Source organism: Desmodus rotundus, chromosome 8 (assembly GCF_022682495.2).
Source record: "Desmodus rotundus isolate HL8 chromosome 8, HLdesRot8A.1, whole genome shotgun sequence".
Lineage (NCBI taxonomy): Eukaryota > Metazoa > Chordata > Mammalia > Chiroptera > Phyllostomidae > Desmodus > Desmodus rotundus.
The window spans coordinates 129,557,734-129,576,711 of record NC_071394.1 but is presented as its reverse complement, the minus strand read 5'-3'; the positions used below and the strand labels follow the sequence as shown (position 1 = coordinate 129,576,711).

Below are 18,978 nucleotides of genomic sequence, written 5' to 3'. Positions count from 1 at the left end.
CACCAGACCATTTCATTAAGAGTTAGCAAATACTGTTATTTCAGATTGTACCACATGTTCATAAAGAAAACCCGTAACCAGGAGTTTTCTAGGGGACAATGTATGTGGTCTGAACTGGGGGTTCTTCCATGGTTTCTGCCCTGCTGGGTGTGGTAACCCTGAGGGTTGACCTTCCATGTAAGTCCTCAGATTTGAGCACTTTCATCTGGATATGCAGTGCCAACCCCCGAGAAGATTGCTTTCTGCAAACCTCTCTGCCTGTGACTTTTGTCATGAAGCCCCTGCTGTCTGCAGTGCCAAGAGCATAGCTATTGATCACCTGCTCCTGTTGAAGGGGGACTTCTTCCCAGGAACAACGTGAAAGCACCTTGATGCCCTGATAATGGATTGTCTCCATTTGAAGAAGTTGTCTTTCAGAATGGGATGGAAAGGCCTGTCCTTGAAGGAAGTGCTGCCTTCATTTCAAGCCCAGGACCTTCAGTGTTGGATCTCCTTGTGAACATCCCCCCAAACATTTCCCTGTGGCCCACCACCGCTCTTGTCATTAGGAAGCACCTTTGATCCTGAAGTCCTTGAAACAGAGCTGAGACAAACCTGCCATACCCAAAGGGTGACCAAAGAGAACGTGGGAGAGTCCTATAAATCAGCCTACACGGAGGCTCCAAACCCAGGTATAGCTGTCTCCTTCCAGGACTGCCCAGCACCATTCAGGGAAAGCAAGCCCTGTCTTCCTGCTCCTGGCCCACCTTGCAGAACTGGGGCCATCTTTACTCCATACTGCCCCCAGAACCCTTCCGGGCCCTTCCAAACCCAAGATCAGCCACCTTACCACCACCTACCCTTAGGGTACAGCTTTCTCAGGCCTCAGCAGAATAGCTGGGCCTTAATACAGTGCAGTGGCCACCACCTTCCAGAAACAGACCAGAAATAAAATTCCTTCCACGCTGGTTCTTTGGTTCCACCATCTGAAGTGCCCTCACTGCCAGGTAGGCCAGGAAGCATTAGGAAGTGGCAAGGCTCTTGGGTAGTGATAGGCCAAGTGCACAGGACTCGATTTCTGTGGCTGCTTTGGCCCTGACAGTGGATTTCCCATGGCTACCCAAATTGTGTCATTTTTTATCTGTTGAACATTCTGCAGTTGCTGCAGGGTTCCGGAGAAGCCGAGGTCACGTGCTGAGGCAGCAGGATTCTCGGCAGGCAAACCTAGTTGCTCCACATCTGAAGCTCTCCACTTGGCCTCTGTGCGGCTATCTCCCAGCTGAGCTGACTTTGGGGGCATGAACAGCAGGGGCCTTGGTGTCCTGGCCAAGTAGCTTGGTCAGAGTGTCATTCCAATACACCAAGGTGATGGGATCACTCCCCAGTCAGGGTGCTTATAAGAAACAGTGAATACCTAGATAAGTGGAACAACAAATTGATGTTTCTATCTCATCTCTCTGAAATCATTTTAAAAAAGAAGAAAATCGGGGGGCCTTTGCAGCCTTGTAGCAGACTGCTGTCCAGACAAGATGACAGTCTTCAGGTGTGACAGCCTTTGTAGGAATAGAGCGCTTACGCAGTTGAGAATTCAGAGTTCCCTGCAGCAGGGAGGTGACGGTGAGCACAAAGAACTCAGGACCCTGACCCTTGGCTTGATCTTCCTGTCAATGGTGTGAGAAGGCCCAATCCAAGCAGCCCATCATTAAAATGGTCACAGAGCCAACTGCCCTGGAGCTCAGGCCTCTCCACCCAGCACAGGCCAGGAGAGGCCATTCACATGTCCATTCTGATTGATCTAGAATATCAGTGTGGGCTTGTCACTATGTTGTACCCTGTTCAGAGATCATGGCATTAACTCTTAAATCCCCAGGTGGAAGTGGTGGATTGGCGGGAGAGGCAGGGCTTGAATTCTGGTAAGTAAGGCCCTACCTCTGCTTCCTAATTCCTCTTCTGAAATTAATACAAGAATGAAAAGCCTCCATGTCGAAATGAAAAAAATTGAAATCAAGATAATTAGCCCTGGCTGGTGTGGCTCAGTGGATTGAGTGCCAGCCTGCAAACCAAAGGGTCGCTGGTTCAATTCCCAGGCGGGGCACAGGCCTGGGTTGTGGACTGGGTCCCCAGCTGGGGACACACAAGAGACAACCACACATTGGTGTTTCTCTCCCTCCCCATCTCTCTAACAAATGAATAAATAAAATCTTTTTTTAAAAAATCAAGATAATTGGTCATGGATTTAACACATTAGCAAGATGTCAGTGTCAGTTGGCAAGTGTGTAAAATGAACAGTAGGATGTTTGTAGTGTAGTCGTGAGGAATAAGACATCCTTGCTCAGGTAGCTCAGGGCATTGTCCTGATACATTAAGGTTGCAAATTCAATCTCCAGGACAAGTATGAGAATCAACCAGTGAATGCATCAATTAGTAGAACAACCAATAGATGTTTCTCAAATCATTTTTAAAATTTTTTTGAAAAGGGTTAGACTATCAGGAAAACAAATTCATAGAGATGTTAGTGGCTCCTACTGAGGACCTAAAGCCCGGTGTCACCCTGCTTCCTGGGTAGCAACCCCTTGTAAAACCATGGGCTTTCTATGCACAGGGAAGCTGGCTGTAGCCATGGCAATGGGCCTTGTGCTGGCCTTGGTACTGGAGGCAGGTTGCCAAACCCATTAAGAATGTCAGAGGCATGCAGAAGCCATTGCCTCACAAAGCATCTCTGAAGCCCAAATGTGGGGACATCATAGGACTTAGAAGTCAATTTCCTTTTCTCTTTCTTTCCAGTTCCTATATCTTCCTCCTCTTTTGCCTATCCTCCTAGCCCTTATGCCCAGGAAAAAAGATTACATTTCATTAGATACTGTATGGTTACCACTTACATGCGTGAGATTCAGGTCCCTGATTCTCCTAAGGTCTCACACATTTGATGTTGGAAGCCCGCTCTTCCCATCCCTGCCTGCATGAGCTCATGTCCATCTTACGGGGATGTCCCCCAGCCAGGAGTGCTGTGCTCAGTTCTGAAGCTGCTGGTGAAATCTGCTGGGGAGGATCAGGATGAAACTGAAGGGCAACAGTTGACTCAAAATCTCAAAATGAAGAAAGTTGGAATAGAACTTGACTCCAGGGAAAGGAGGAAGGTTCAGGGAGGAGACATTTCATATTTTATGCCATATGCTTATTGGTTCAAAAGTGCATTTAAAGAATACATTTAACAAAATTGTTAAAATGAGAAACGAGCAGGTAACTTTAGAGTTTTAAGAAAGGGGTGGGAGAAGGGCCCCCATTGACACTCGTGGAAAACGATAGGAGTGGTTGCCATGCCCCAGATGTCAAAGGGTGAGTTGAGGAGGCCTCCTTCCCACACAGGCTGGCCCCATCCAGGAGTAGGTGGGTAGCCATCTTCACCAAGATCCTCACCTCTGACCACCACCACCACCCACGAGTCCACGAGATAGCAAGCTACAGACAAGGGAAGCAGAGATGGGGGTGGAGGGTGCCTCTGGCCAATAGGCAAGTGCAAAGTCCTACCCTGCCTTCTGCTTAGAGATGGTTGTATTTCAACCTGGCTTTTATTGTCCCCGGAGGCAGCATGAAACCAGAGAAAGACAAATACAGTGTGATTTCACTTATATATGGAATCTAATGAACAAACAAAATAGAAACAGACTGATGGCTGTTAGAGGGGAGGGGGTCGGGAGGCTGGGTGAGAAAGGTGAAGGGATTAAGTAAAAGAAAAAACCCCGTAGGCACAGACAACAGTATGGTGATTACCAGAGGGAATAGCAGTGGAGAGAGGAAGAGGGAAGGGGGGTATAAAGGGTGATGGAAGAGACTTGACTTTGGATGGTGAACACAATCCAGTGTACCAATGGTGTGTTAATAGAATTGTACACTTGAAACTTGTCTGTCACCCCAATAAATTCAATAAAACTTTAAAAAAGCCCTTTGCAGGAAGCTTCAGATCCATGGCTCTGGGGCGTGAGTAGATGGTTGCCATTCATTCATTTATGCCTCCAACTGGCCCTTAGAAAACCTCCCTCTGTGCTGGGCGCTGTGCACTAAAGTGCCTTGTGGTCCAATGAGATCAGAGCATGAGTGTGTAACTGGGGCAGGTTGAGAAGGCTTCCCAAAGGGAAGGTGCTAGGAACTGAGCATTCTGGGTTAAGGAGTTTGCCAGCCAGACCTGGAGAGAAGGAAACACCAGGTGGAGCAAAAAGACTGCAGCAGCAGTTCCAGTGAGAGAAACAGGCTTTGAACCAAAAGCAACCCCATCCAGCGACTCAGGGAGACTGGGCGATTGAATCTCCGTTTTAGTCACCTATGTGGTTCCCTAGGGACAGAAATGGGTGTCTCAAATAAAGGTTGCCACATCTCGGACTGTGACCCCAAAAGTCGTGATTTGGGTCAATGACACACCAGGAGGTTGACGTTCAATTTGGTGGATAAACTAGGTGACTAGGCGGTGACTCCCCACCAAGCAGGGCTCCAGGGTTGAGTGGTCCTGGGCAGCACAGTGAACTTTGGGTGGGCCCCACAGACTATTCTTAACTCCTGGCCTGGCGTCCGCATGTCCCTAGGCAGCGATATAGGCCGCCTGGGTCTACCCAGGAATCTGACTTTTGGTGACCCAGGACACACGAGGCGATGTATCCCGGAAGGAAGGAATTGGCCGGGACTAAAAGTCGCTACTCAGGTTACCAGGAGGAGGGAGAGAGAAGGCGAAGTAGTCCCAGTCTCAGGAAGGTCTTGCCCCCTGCGCCCGAAATGCATTCCGGCGGGCCTGGCTGCGCAAGGTCTGGGCTTTGGCTGCCACGGATTAGTTCTGATCCGATTAGAGCTTGGGCCGACGACTTCGCCCCCTTCCTGGTGCTGCCAGCGCCCTCCCAGGCTTCGTGGGGACCTGGAGACGTCTCCAAGACCCTTCCCCGCCCCGAGCACGAGGTTGGGGCAAAAATCCGGGAGGTTCCCTGCGCCCCGGGTTCGGCTCATTGCCACCGCATGGGCTTCGGAGCCCCGCCCCGAGTCTGCGGGTATCTGGGCCCCCGCCTCCGTTCTCGCCGCGTGGCGGATGGGTTCCTCGCGGGTGGGGGACCCGTGCCAGCCCTCCACAGGGAGGGCGGGGCCGCGACCCCGCCCCGCAGGTCTCCCTCAAGTGCACCTGTCAGCTCAGGCCGCGCGCGGCGCTGTGCGCCTTGCTGCCGCGCCAGTCCACGTCCGTTTGTCTCTGCGTCGTGAGCCTAGGGTCTGTCTGTCCCTCCCGCAGGCGGACTGAACAGGGCAGGCGTCAGAGCTACGTGCCGCGGGGCGGGAGCAGCGGGCGGGGTGGGGGCGGCGCTGAGCGCGGCAGCGGCGGCGCGGGAGGTGGGGAGGCGCGGCGCGCCGGGGACAGCGGCGGACGGCGGCGGCAGCGGCATGCGGCTTCTCGCGCTGCCCGTCGTGGGCTGAGACGGCCGCAACACGGGCAGGAGGCGCGGCGGCTGGCGAGGCGAGGGCGCAACTAGCCGGGCAGACCGTGGACAGCGGTCAGGGCGCCGCGCCATGGGCCGAGCTGGATGCGGGGGCCCGGGCAGGGGGCCGCCACTGCTGCTGCTTCTGGGGGCCACTCTGGTTCTTGTCGCCGGGGCCGCGCCAGGTAGGTACGGACTGCCACCAGGACCCCCGCGACCCACGCCCCTGCACCCTGAGCCACGGCCCCGCTGTCTTCGGGTACAGGTGGAATCCGCGAGCTGGAGGCAAGGGGGCGGGGCAGCGCCCTGCCTGCAGCCCAGGCTGGGTAGGGGGTGCGGAGAGGTGTGGAATCTTAGGGGAGGCCAAATGGTGGGGGGCGGCCCCGACCATGGTGTGCAGACCTAGGTGCAGGCTGGGGAGGGGTCGGGGTGGGCGGGTCTGAGGGTGAGACTTCAGCGCGGGATTTGGAGATGATGAGGAGGAATGGGGATGCGAGTTGAGGGCGGGATCTGGGGTGGGGCGGGACCCTATGGGTGCGATTCCAGGGCGGAGCCTACACAGGGAATGTAGTCCTGGGGGTTAGGTCTATTCCCCCCGCTGCGTTGGGGGCCGCCTCGGTGGACTACGGGTCTTCACGGGGGCGGGACCTCACGCTTGAGGGGTGGGGCCTGAGAGGGCAAGGCTGGGCCAGCTGCGTATCCGGCTTGGGGGCGGGCTCGGGGCGGGGCTTAAAGATAGGGCGTGGCCTCGGGAGACCTTGAAGCGGAGGTTTAGGGTTGGCGGGGGTCTAGGAGTGCGAGCCGCGGCAGGGGCGGGGCGCGGGGCTGTACCCTGAGCGCGCCCCTGACGCCCCGCCTCTATCTCCCTGCAGCGCGTGAGGCGGGCAGCGCCGTCGAGGCAGACGAGCGCGTGAAGAACGTCGCGGCGTGGGAGTCGCGTGCCAACAACACGCGGGAGAAGGCGGGCTCACCAGCAGGTGGGGAAGATGAGACTTTGTGGACCGCGCTCGACAGCGAGCAGGCCGCGGTGGGCCCTGGGGTAGGGCCAGAGGATGTGCTGGAGGCGTCAGCAGCGGTGACGGGCACCGCCTGGCTGGAGGCCGACAGCACAGGCCTGGGCGGAGTGACTGCAGAGGCGGGCAGCGGGGACACTCAGACCCTTCCAGCCACGCTCCCTGCTCCCGACGAGGCCCTGGAGCAGTCATCTATGCCACCTGCCATCCCTGAGGCTACAGAGGCCAGTGGACCACCCTCCACCACCCCTGGCCATAGGCTGAGCCCAAGCCCGGAACTCCCCAAGGAGAGCCCCTTGGAGGTTTGGCTGAACCTTGGAGGCAGCACACCTGACCCTCATGAGCCAGAGCCCACGTACCCCTTTCAGGGCACAGTGGACCTCCAGCCGGCGTCAGATATCATTGACATGGACTACTTCGAAGGATTGGATGGTGAGGGCCGCGGCGCCGACCTGGGGAGCTTCCCGGAGTCGCCAGGAACCTCAGAGCACCACACCGATAGTGGGGGGGAGACCCCTTCCTGGAGCCTGCTTGACTTATACGATGACTTCACCCCCTTTGACGAATCTGATTTCTACCCCACCACGTCTTTCTATGACGACTTGGACGAAGAGGAGGAGGAAGAGGATGGCAAGGATGCAGTGGGAGGTGGAGACCTGGAAGATGAAAGTGACCTTCTAGGGCCCACTGAGAAGCCTGGTCTTGGGCCAGGGACAGGCCAGCCCACCAGTTGGTGGCATGCTGTCCCTCCACAGCATACTCTGGGGATAGTCCCTGGCAGCAGCATCGCTCTCAGGCCCCGCCCAGGAGAGCCGGGCAGGGACCTGGCCCCGAGTGAAAATGGCACCGTGTGCCGAAGTGGTTTTGTGCGGCATAATAGCTCCTGCCGGTCAGTGTGCGACCTCTTCCCAAGTTACTGTCACAATGGTGGCCAGTGCTACCTGGTGGAGAACATAGGGGCCTTCTGCAGGTAAGGGTGTGGCATGCAGGCGCACAAGGTCTTGTAAAGGAACTCCTGACAGGTATATGTGAGGCAGACTCAGCAAAGTGGGAAAAGGGACAGGCACTTCCAGAGTGTGTTCACAGGACTCCCAGGTCAAGAGATATTCACTCAGGCACCTTCCACTGAGTTACTTCTTAAATGTCCTTCCTACCCATGATCTCATCACTCGGAGAGGTTCCTCAGAAATACAGTTTTGTATTTCCCCGAAGGGTTGTAGCCTTTACCCAGCCACTGACTATAAAGACAAAATGAAGAGACTTCTCTGAGGGTTTCAGAAAGGGGCCTTTGCTGGCTCGAGGGAGTTTTCTTGGGGAGTTCTGTCCACACTAGCAAAAAGAGTAGGCCCACAGACCTACTTCGGAGGCAAGATGGCTGTGGAGCACTGCCTGTGAGCCATGTGTGTGGCAGAGGAGGGCCTGTCTCCCTGCAGGGCACAAGTGGGGGGTGGGCGTGTCAAGTCTCAGTGAGAACCTTCTTTTTAGGAGGAGACCCAGAAAGCAGCCACTCAAACAGGTCAAGTCAAATGGAGACTTACTGGGTGTAGCAGAGGTCATGAGGTTGGGTAGTGGATTTTCCCCTTCTACCTTGACTTTTGCCACCCGGGAACACCCAGTCCAGAATGTTGTAAAGACATAGAGAGTTCATTGCCTCTAAGGACATTGTCTGCAGCCACCATCTCATGCCCCATCAGTAATTACTGTATACACGTACCTCACGGCAAGGTGGTTAACCTGCCGGAGAGCCCACTGGCTTACCTGGGAAAATCACAAGTTAGGGCCAGTCTTGGTGATTTGCTTGTCTTCATCCTTTCCAGGCCCTAGAAGTGGAGTAGAACTCTCAGATTTTTCTGGTACTTGTTTCCATTGGTCCCAGGAGGAGCATTTCTGGATGTCTTTTATTATTATCGTTTTGAGAGAGAGAGGGAAACATCAATTTGATGTTCCACTTCTTGATGCATTCATCGGTTGCTTCTTGTATGTGCCCTGACCCGAGATCGAACCCACAACCTTGGTGTGTTGGGACAGTGCTGTAACCAGCTGAGCTACCTGGCCAGGGCTAGATGTCTTTTTTAAGTATCAATTCCTGATGTTTCCTTTTCTTAGTCTTCTTTGAGGTAAGTGAAGAATTCAGACTCTGGAGATCTGGATGTTCCGATGGAATAACATAGAAGGCAAGGATGTTGTACTTTTGGCATTAAAGCCTGACCTCCAGCTCCTTCCTGAGAAGCTGTTCCCTACAGATGGTTGTGACGTTAGGGTCACTTATGCAGGACGTGTCCACACAGTTCTTTCTTACTGGAGTTGTCCGGCCATTGCCAAGAGGAGGAACTGTGATCCCGAAATAGTGGTGGCAAGACCTTGCAGGTGGTTAAAGGCCACCAGAAATATGTGGCAAGCCTGTGATTTTGCTCCTCAAACTTTATTGAGGGGGCTATAGGGCCGAACTTAGCCTGAGAGATAGGGATCTCTGTGCAGAATCATTATCTCTTATCCTTTTGGAGGTCTGAGTTTTCACCTTCAGAGTAAGCTCCCCAGCAGAGTGTACAATGGGGAGCGCTTGCTACCTCTGGAGAGCTAGAAAAGTTCCCAGAACCTCCTGGAGCTCTCAAGATTCCCGAGTGGGAGTGTGAGTTTGTCCTCTTCATTGAACTGCAAGGCTGTGTGACCATGGATCTACTGTGGGTCCTGCCTCAGGAGGGCTCCTGCCCAAGTCCACCCCAGGTCCCCTTGCTCAGCTTCCCTCCCAGGATCACGCTAGGGCCTGCCTACCAGAGATCCCTCCTCCGGCCATGCACACCCAGGCTGGCTGTGGCTCGGAAACTGTTTTGCATTCCACTCACAGGAGACTGCTGAGCCCGTAGTGGCAGACTGCAGTGTGCCTTTGTCTCTGTCACCCTGACCCACTGCAGAGGAACGATCGGAGCTGTGGCCGAACTTCTCCAGAATAGTGGGTTAGAGCGGTGGCTTTCCCCACCATCACACAGGGAACCTCCTCATACTGCAGAGGGTCAGTGGGAAGAGAGAGTCCCCTGTTAGCCGTGTCTCCCCACCCTGTTCTGGGTGTGAGGCAGCCAGTTCTCCTTTCTCTTGTCTGTCATTCACTGTGAGGTTCAGGGCCTCCCTCCTTTGCCTGCCTCTGTATCCTTCCACATCTTTCCTCTTTGAAGCAGCCTGGTTCCCATGGAAACAGCAATGTCATTGGAAGAGTTGGAGCCTGGGAATGTCCCCAAGGGCAGGAGAAAGTCACTCAACAAAAGGACTAAAACCCACCCAGAGGGTTGATTCTCACCAGGCTTTCAGGGTGGTTCTCATGGTGATAGGACAGGAAGCTTTGGGGCAGAACCTCGGGGGCTGCAGAGATGGGAGAATATACCTCCGTCTGTGTGCGTGTCCGTGAGGGTTAGCCACGTGGGCTAGATGGGATTGCAGATCAAGACAGGTTTTCGTGTGTGGCGGGGGGGGGGGGGGGGGGGGGGGGGGGGGGCGGGTCCTACTACTTTGTAGCCGTGGCTGCTATTCATCTTGTTTTTCATCTTCTTTCATCCAGAGTCCAGGGCTGGCGGGCAGAGGCTCAGGGGGCCTGAGAGAATCTGATTTTTTTTCACTGAGGCTGCCAGGTGGAAAACTGGGGTTCCCTTCCCTCCTCAATGCGAATGACCAGTTCCCTCCTGTCTCGGCACCCTGGTTACCTTTATATCAACAACCTCAGATCTGCTTGGGTAGTTACAAAGACGGGCCAGGAACGCCAGCTGTTAGGGCTGCTCAGAGCGACTGCGTCACAGGTCCTGAGCCAGTCCTAGGGATGGGCGTCCAGGTAGCTGCTGGAGTCGGGGACCAGGCCCTTCCTGTGGCCAGGGCTGCCTGCCCACCCCCTTCGTCTCTCCCTGTCGTTGCTGCAGGTGCAACACGCAGGACTACATCTGGCACAAGGGGACGCGCTGTGAATCCATCATCACCGACTTCCAGGTGATGTGTGTGGCCGTCGGCTCGGCCGCCCTCGTGCTGCTCCTGCTCTTCATGATGACCGTGTTCTTCGCCAAGAAGCTTTATCTGCTCAAGACGGAGAATACCAAGCTGCGGCGGACCCAGTGAGTCTGCGCCGGACAGCCCCACCCAGCCCTGTGGCCACGCCCCTCCACCTCACCCAGGATGTACTCCTGAGGGTTTCTGGCCCCGCTCTCCATCCCTAGTTGTGTTTTCATACCAAAGACTCACCCAAGCAGATCCGTTCTTACACAGAATGTGCTGGAATCGCAGCAGAGGCTGAGCCCAGTGGCACACTGCTGCTGTCCGGCACCACTCCCCACACCCCCAGCCGGGAGAGAGGATGTTTAAAGAAGAGGTGTGCAGTGTTAGCAGCGCCCAGCTCTGGTTCCCAACTAAGTCCCTGTGCTCAGTCCCCCGCCCCCGCTTCCCAGGACCAGTGTGAGGGTGTCACTCACATCAGCATGCAGTAACTCCAGCTCCCTCACATCTGCTGCCACTCAGTCCCAGCTCCCCCTCAGTGAGTGCGCTGCAGGGAGCTGCTTTCTGAAGCCGGCCAACCCTGCGTCCACACAGAAGTGCAGGAAACTTCAGGAAGTCCTCTTTACCTCCCCTAAGTGTTTGGGGGGTGGAAGGGCCTAGACCTAACTTCCTCCACTGGGGATTTTAAAGGCCACGTGGGGATAGAGTCTCACTTCACCTCTTCACAGAGGAGTGACCGCTGTGCATTTGAAAATCAATATTCATTTACCCTTTAAGTCCACTCCTTGAACACTCTAGTGTGACCTTACACGCTGTGAGACAATTACTCTTGTCACTAAGGAAGGCAAAGAACCTTCACAAGGGTCATGGGAGTTATAAAAACACGAGACTGGAGTTCAGCTTCCTTGGGGCCCAGGAGACAATTTATGCAGAACTGTGCCCACCTCCCTTTCAACCTGTTGCCCTCCCCCTGACCTGAGACTCCCTCCGGAGCATGTGACTGAAGGCCTTTCCCTGGGTCCTGGGAAAAGGACAAAACGCCATCTGTTGCTCCTCCTCTGGGTAAACTTGTGCAGTGCACAGACGCCGCCACTCTGAAACCTTTCAGCTAACGGTCTCGGGGCCGCCAGGGCCTCTCCTTTGTGCCTGTGCACTGAGGCGGGGAGTGTCTATGCGCTTGTATGATCGCAAGCCAGGACCTTGGGCTCCTCAGGCCTACACAGAGGGGGTGTGGGGAGGGGGCAGGACCACCTATCAGGACAGCCGCTGAGGAGGAGGGGGAGAGAAAGGAGCAGCTAACTGCTCCGGTTGTGGAGAAGCAGGAGCTGTAACCGAAGACAGAGCCTTGTTCTAGACCTTGCTCTAGCTGGCTGTGTGTCTGCCCAGAGCACGGCCCCGCCCCTTCAGCTCAGACGCGGCCTCCCCGGCGCCCTCTGCACACCTGTCTTTCCCAAGCCTGGGCACTGCCCTGCCGCTAGCATGTCCAGGGCACTGTGGACACTGCCACAGTTTACTAAGACACACGGGTTTCTCCTTACACATGCACATCTCTGAAACTGGGTCGTGTGTTACAGTCGCTGGCCTCTTATAATCACTGATGGCCAGACGGCCATCGCGATGGAGTTGTAATTGCCTGGGTACACGAGCCGTTCATACTGTCGTTGGTTCTTTATCTAATGTGGCCTCCAGAGGAACTACTTGAAGCACGTAACAAAAACTCCAGATGGTAAGAGTATTGGATGATGGTGTAAGTGGTAGGAGTCTTTCCTCAGGGGCACATCCAATAACGGCGCGTCTCACCACAGTCCGCAGCGTTCGAGGAAGTACAGCGTTTGACCCACGACGCTTTTGTCAGGGTTTGCCACGGTCGCTTTGCTTACACATTTTCCCCTTCTCTCTTCTGTCCTAACCAGCAAATTCCGGACCCCGTCTGAGCTCCACAACGATAACTTCTCGCTCTCCACCATTGCCGAGGGCTCTCACCCAAATGTAAGGAAACTGTGCGACACTCCCCGTACCTCCTCCCCCCAGGCCCCCGTGCCCCTGCCTTGGCTCCCTGTGATAACATTATCTGTCAGGTGACTCTTCTTGTCTCCCCCATGCGTGCTGTAGCCCCTGCCCATGCCTTTGGTCTGCTTCCCAGCGCAGAGCCCCGTGGGGCTCTGGGGATCAGCTTCGGGCACCCGGGTAGGGCAGTGGGCGTGGCGGTAGGATTTGCTGGTCTGTCCCTTCCTTCACAAGCAGGGTTGTAGGTGGTAGAGGAGACGACTTAGGGTTTTAGCTTCCTCTAAACTTCAAAAGTCTGATTTTTGTCTTCCTGCTCTTTATATCAAGGAGAAAGGCCCTGCTTTCATTGCTGTGGAATTTTCTGATAGCCATGGAAGCAAAAGGTGATTGCTCTTTGGGATGAGTGGAAGCACAGTGTGGATGGTGTTTGAGGACCCCCCAAACTGGCAGGCTGTATGCACCCGTTAGGGCCGAGGTGAGCCCAGAACCTGAGTGGAACTCTAAGTCTGGGGGTAAGTTCTGTTGCCAGGAGGGTGGGCTCAAACATGCCAGCTGACACCCAATAAAAGGCCCCAGCAGACCCTTTCCCGAAGACCCTGGTCTGGAGCCGCATCTGGACCAGACTCACAGTGCAGTACCGGGTACTGTCGGAGGCCGTTCTGGAAGTAAAGCAGAAGCCATCCAAGCCCCAAACCGTGTCGCATCCAGACCCAGGGATTGCGCGTGTGACGCAGGTTCCCCACCTCAAGGAAAAGGCACAAGGACTCATAAGAAGCCTCTCCCCTTGGGGACAGTGGAGTGCACGAGGGAAGCTGGAAGAAGCTCTTTGAAATGAGGGACCAGAGCTCATAAGGGCCTTCTCAGTCTAGGCCGGTGCTGACGGCCGAGCTTCCCGGGAGGTAGAAATGTTTTCTCGCCACACTGTCCACTACAGCAGCCACGGGGGCCTGCGGCTGGAGAGCTCTGAGAACGCGGCCAGTGCCGCCGTGTTGGACAGTGCAGCTCTGGACCGTTGTCTCCTTCTTACAGATGGGGAAAGGGTGGCCCTAGACGGGGAAGGGAGAACGAGTGTGTGAGAGCTTGGTCACCAACCCCCAGAAGAGAAGAAGCTTGGCCTGGTGGAAGAGGATCAAAGGGGTTAATCTCAATAAAAAAAGAAAGAGGTTAATTTAGGATAAGATTTAAAAGCCTTTGATATGAAGGATGGAGAAAGAACAGATATTCTATTACTTGATATGTGCCAAGATATTATTAATAAGTTCAAGATGCACATAATCGAGGAGACAAGCTGCCCTCTGAACTTTAAGGTTGACAATTACAGCGACCAGCCCACCAGGACGTAGGCACGGCGAGGGCAGAAGGGGTCCTGCCATCTTGGCACCCCCCCCCACCTCACCCGGCCCCTTGCACCAGTGCGCAGTCAGCTGTCATCTACGTGCTAGTAGTGAGTGATGGCTGACCACAGGGCCTCCCTTCTGTGGTCTGGTCTGCCACCACTGGTGCGTGGGTGGCGGCTCCTGCGGTCCACGGAGTGTAAGGGCCCTTCCAGAAGTTTCTGACTCATGCATTTCTGGAGCCCCGGTTCAGACACCTTCGCTCCTCACAAACGGGGGAGGGAAGGCAGCGGAGGGCTGGTTATCTGAGCCAGTACAGAGGCTGCCAGTTCCCTGTGGCCGACACAGCTGTATGGAGAGCAAGGCGTTCACCCCCAAAGGCTACCCCTGACCTGGAGTTCAGAGAACAGCAAGCAGACGACGGAGTTGGAGGGGGTGGTCGGCCATGCGGACTGACTGCCTGACAAGGGCCTGTCTCTCAGGGAAGGGACAGGATGAGGCTCTGGGGTCTCTGGCTCTCTTCTTGGGTCTTGGGGGTCATTTCCACCAGGCGTCCTTCCCTCAGCTTGTGCCCCAGGGTCAACCTGTCCTCTGGGCCAAAGCTCCGAGCGTGTGGAGGGGTGACCGTTCCGTCCAGCAGGAGTGCACTAGCGGATTTTCTACTTTCCTCTCTAAGTCTCCACCGAGCCCAAAATCAGACTTGGCCAGCTTCAAGCTCGGTAGGCGCTGACATTTCAGACAGTTGCTACTTTATTACGAAGTGAAGACCACCTATTCATTGCTCCAGGCACCGCATCGATCGCCTCCGAGTGAGGCCAGCAGCAAGATGAAAGAGAGAAGGCCTCCAGGTGAGCTGGGAGGTGGACCAAGGGGCGTCCAAGTCAGGCCCGCATTTGGTCTCTCCCCGCCTCCCTTCACCCCTCAAATTTCCTTGCTGGTATTGGTGTCTCCTAGGAGTTTGGAGAATTCTGTTCATCTTAACATGCAGGCGCAGGTTATTTCTTTGACATAAGTGAAAGGTAGATTGAGTCGTATTCCCACCCAGTTTCAATAATCTTTACGATCCACACTCTGAAAAGACTTCAGACCAGAAAGAGCTGCCTCAGGTCTGTGGCGGGGGAAGGGACAGCTGCTGGGGCCCACGTCATTGGCACTTCCCTGCCCCTGCTGCGCGGTCACCGGTGCTGCTCCTGGGCTGGTCTGCGGCCCACCCGCAGCTGGGGAGCCGGTGGCTGTGTGTGTGTGCGCGAGTCCTTTGTGTGGCCGAGCAGCCAGGAGGAGAGGGAAATGCCTGCTGTGAAGGTTTGCAGTGCCCCAGAAGGAACGGCGTGTGTAGGAAGCTGGACACTGTCCAGGTGCACGGCACGCACGAAGTCACCTGACACCCCCTAGCACGCTGCCAGGCCCGGGCGCTGCCCGCTGGTCCCGGCTGGGCCAGCAGCAGTGTGTCAGGGGCATCACTCAGCTCTCCTAAGACCAGACAGACCTCCCAGGATCTCACTCTATTACGAGGACTTCTCCACAGCACCCTCTAAAGCCCCCAACATCCTAGTCTTTCTAGCTTCCCAGACCGCTCTTTCCACTCACTGCCCGCCCCGCCAGGAGAGGTTTGTGTGTGGACGAGCAGGGGTCCAGGCCTGCACCACTCCCGGGCTGAAGGAAGCCCATATGTCTGGGGACGCGAGGAGTGGGGGGCACACCGCAGTTCCCAGCGCTTGTGCCAGATGGAGGTCCAGCTTCTTCGTGATGAGGGACTTCTGCCAACCCAAGGCAGATGGGCCTTCTGCTGAGGGACTCAGCTGCCCCGGGCTTAATAGGACGGCGTTCTGGAGGAAGCTCTTAGGTGGGGAGATCCCCTTCTTGGTTTAGACACTCCCTCATCTGTTCTGTTTGGCACTTAGCTCATCTGACAGCGCTGTGTGGATACCTGTGTCCCTTATTTTTAGAAGGTACTTCGCCCACCCGTTGGGCCAGAGGCCCTTTTCCCATCTGTCCAAATGCCCTGAGCCCTCAGGGGGCCAAGTTTAATTTGGGCCCCACGCCTACGAGGATTCTTGAAATCCACTTTTCTTCACATTATGAGAATGTCCCTGTGCCCCGGCATGTGCCCAGAGAGTGTGTGATGTGGCAGGGAGGGGGCGGTGGGAGGAAGAGCTCATCTGAAAAATGAGGAAAGCGCGTTCCTTCCGTGTAGAGAGGTCAGCACAGCACAGAACTTGTTCCAAGTTCTGCTGAGACCCGAAGTCCATTCTGCCCAGATCTTCTACCCGAAGCACCAGCTCTCGAACTCCCACGTCCAGTGTCTTCCCCCAACAACGCGGGAGTGCAGGAGATGAAAAGCGGCCCCCCTCAGCACACATCCCTCTCCACCTGTGTGTCCCTCTCCACCTGTGTGTGGGGGTGTGAGCGCACAGACACACTCTCAGTACGTCAGGGAGAGCTTTCCGTCCCAGCGCATACAGAGTTCCGTCGCCCACAAGTTTTTCTGGACCTCTCCAAGCAGCGACACAGAGCGTAAAGTGCCATGGGTGCCGTACACAGCTGCCTTGCCTGAGACCTGCCTCCCTCCTGTGTGGAGTTCATGTCCTCTCATCCTCGTCTCACTGGCAGTGGGGATCATGTGTCCCCCTGTCCTCTGTGAATCCCTCTTTGGTCTTTGGACCGATTGAATTGCCCTGGGAAAGTGCTAAGTGAGGCTGGGAGCAGAGGGACTGACACTGGTTTTTATGGGTGCAGCGCTTTTGCAGCCCCGCGTGCCCTGTGTAGCCCATCACCTGCCCCTGTCTCCTTTCCAAGCAGTTGGCGCCCCGGCCTCATGCTGTTCTGGGTCAAACTCGGCAGCAGGCAGGGAGGACGAGCTCAGCTGTTCCGTGCAGAATGCTGCGGTCCTTCAGCACTATGGTTACCATACCTCGAATCTTGGAGGGGGTTAAAGCAAGAAGGGTCTGAGCTAGCTGGTCAGTTGCGGGGCGCTCTGCCCTTCTTGCCACCCGTGCATCTTCCTGGGTGGGTCACGCAAGCCCTTCGATCAGCAAAGTTCCGAGCACTGACAGTTGCCACTCGGGGCACCTGAGAAAGGACTGAGACCCAGTGAATATGAGGCACTGGGTGGAATCCCCTTGGGTGGTCTTAAAGGAAAAGAGCATCAAGAAGGCAGGAGTTCTCTGAAAGCCAGAATGCAGGACTGGAGGACTGTACCTACCGGTGCGAGTCTCCCGAAAACCTTTAACAGGCAAGTTCAGTTCAAGTTCAGGAGCTTGTCAGAGGGCTGCAGGCAACATACATGGGTAGGCAGGAGGGCACGGGGCAGGTCACATGGGGTCGTGAACCAGCCTCGCAAGCAGCTCCTGGTGCAGAGAATGGCAGACCGTGGAGGCAGCCGGCCACATGTGGGCTCGGGCCGGGGAAACTCCCCGTAAGTCAGCGTCTTTGGTAGATAAACTTCTGAGGGTAAGAGGCTCACATATCTCTGGGCTCAGTCAGAGGACTGACCTGTGTCTTGGGGGGCGGGGCCCTAGCTTTGCCGGGAGCAGCTCTGCGCCTGACCGTAGTCCTGTGCGCCCCACTGTCCGCACTGACCACGACCTCGTTGAGAGGGCAGACAACAAGGCGGGGGGACGGGCCGAGCAGAGCTCCCCACTGGCCGAGTGTGAAAAGGTGCCGGTTCTCCGCAGTGTCTGTCAAAGAGGAAACCCTGGCCTGGCTACAGGACAGGTGTCTGCGGCCCAGCCCCTATCCGGTGTTCACCTCTGTGTGGCCTGAGGTCCGAAGATGACTTTCCTAGAAAGTAGCAGCCCGCGAGTCCCTTTGACCCACTCAGGTCTGGGAGCTCCCTGCCTGTGGTCGGCCCTGCTCCTTTCAGCCAGATAGGAAAGCCGAGCGCTCCACCCCACCGTCCCCTTCCTGTGCCTCCCTCACCTTTCTTCCTCTTCCAGGACGACCCTAGCGCCCCCCACAAAATCCAGGAAGTTCTCAAGTCCTGCCTGAAAGAGGAGGAGTCGTTTAACATCCAGAACTCCATGTCGCCCAAACTTGAGGGGGGCAAAGGCGACCAGGCTGACTTGGAGGTGAACTGTCTTCAGAACAACTTGACCTAAAGCAGAGCAAGAAGAGAGGAAATGGGGGGCGGGGGTGGGGGAAGCACCATTACTCCTCCTGTACAGGGTCTATTTCTTGTAACCATTTGTTATAAACTCTTTTCTGTCGCTGAACCCATGGCATGCTTCGATGTATTTCGTGCAGGAGGGAGAAACCACAAACTGAGCAGAGGACCAGAGCAGAGCTGCGTGCGTCGGACTGCTTGTCTGTCTGTCTGTCTGTCTGTCTGTGCTTCTGCCCCTGGGGTCTCTAAACCTGCGCTGTTATTCTGTTCACCCGACTTTTGGGTTGTACTATGATCCACCTTTTTTTGAAATACCAGTAAGAAAACAAAGTTCTTGAAATAAAACTTTTTAAAAAGCCATTCTCCTAATGTCATCGTGTTCACTCCCTCCCCATTCCTGTCAGTGTGAGCTGAGTTCTTATCGCCAGTGAAGGTGTGTGTTTGCACACGTTCGCCCAGGCACGGGCCGTGTGTTAGCGTGCTTACGTGGGCGCCATAACAGCATGCCGCAGTCTGGGTGCCTGAAACAGTAGACACTTGTCTCTCCCAGTTCTGGAGGCTGGAAGTCCAAGATCAAGGCGCCAGCAGAGCTGGTTTCTGGCGAGGTCTCTCTCGCATGCAAATAGCCATCTTCCCCCGTGTCCCCGCACGGGCTTTTCTCTGTGTGCTCGGGAGGGAGAGGGGTCTGTTTTTCATCCACTTCTCACGGGACACCAGGCCTATAGGGCCCCACCCTGATGACTTCATTTAACCTTACAGGTCCTACCCCAGTACAGTCGCTGTGGGGGTTAGGGCTGCCACGTAGGGCTCTTGGGGTTCGTTCTGTCTGCAGCCCCTATTATTGAGACCACTCTTTACTGCTTGCATAGACATTTTTGCTCAGCACTCACTCAGCCCAGTGCCACACTAGACGGCAGGAACTCTGAGTGAATAAGATAGAACTAACCTCAGCAACTAAACAGTGTACTTGAGAAACAGACTCAAAAACAATGCCCTGGCCAGGTAGCTCAGTTGGTCGGAGCATCGACCTGGTGCACCAGGGTTACGGGTTCGGTCCCCAGTCGGGGCACATGCAGGGTCAACCACTGAAGGTGTGGATGGGTGGCACAGCACATGGATGTCTCTCT

General features: G+C 55.5%; 1 protein-coding gene across 1 annotated transcript; it reads left to right on the top strand.

The window, feature by feature from the left end:
* The first annotated feature begins 5,346 nt into the window (after positions 1–5,346).
* On the top strand, positions 5,347–18,208 carry CSPG5 (chondroitin sulfate proteoglycan 5). The gene is made up of 5 exons (XM_024566158.3): positions 5,347–5,611; positions 6,299–7,409; positions 10,342–10,530; positions 12,322–12,397; positions 17,685–18,208. The coding sequence occupies exons 1-5, from the start codon at positions 5,518–5,520 to the stop codon at positions 17,844–17,846; spliced, it is 1,632 nt and encodes a 543-aa protein (XP_024421926.2). The 5' UTR covers positions 5,347–5,517; the 3' UTR covers positions 17,847–18,208.
* The last annotated feature ends 770 nt before the right edge of the window (positions 18,209–18,978 follow it).

Coding starts and splice junctions, on each gene's coding strand:
- CSPG5 (XM_024566158.3), top strand. CDS start 5,518: ATGGGCCGAGCTGGATGCGGGGGCCCGGGCAGGGGGCCGCCACTGCTG. Junction 5,612..6,298: donor TGTCGCCGGGGCCGCGCCAG/GTAGGTACGGAC, acceptor ATCTCCCTGCAG/CGCGTGAGGCGGGCAGCGCC. Junction 7,410..10,341: donor AACATAGGGGCCTTCTGCAG/GTAAGGGTGTGG, acceptor TCGTTGCTGCAG/GTGCAACACGCAGGACTACA.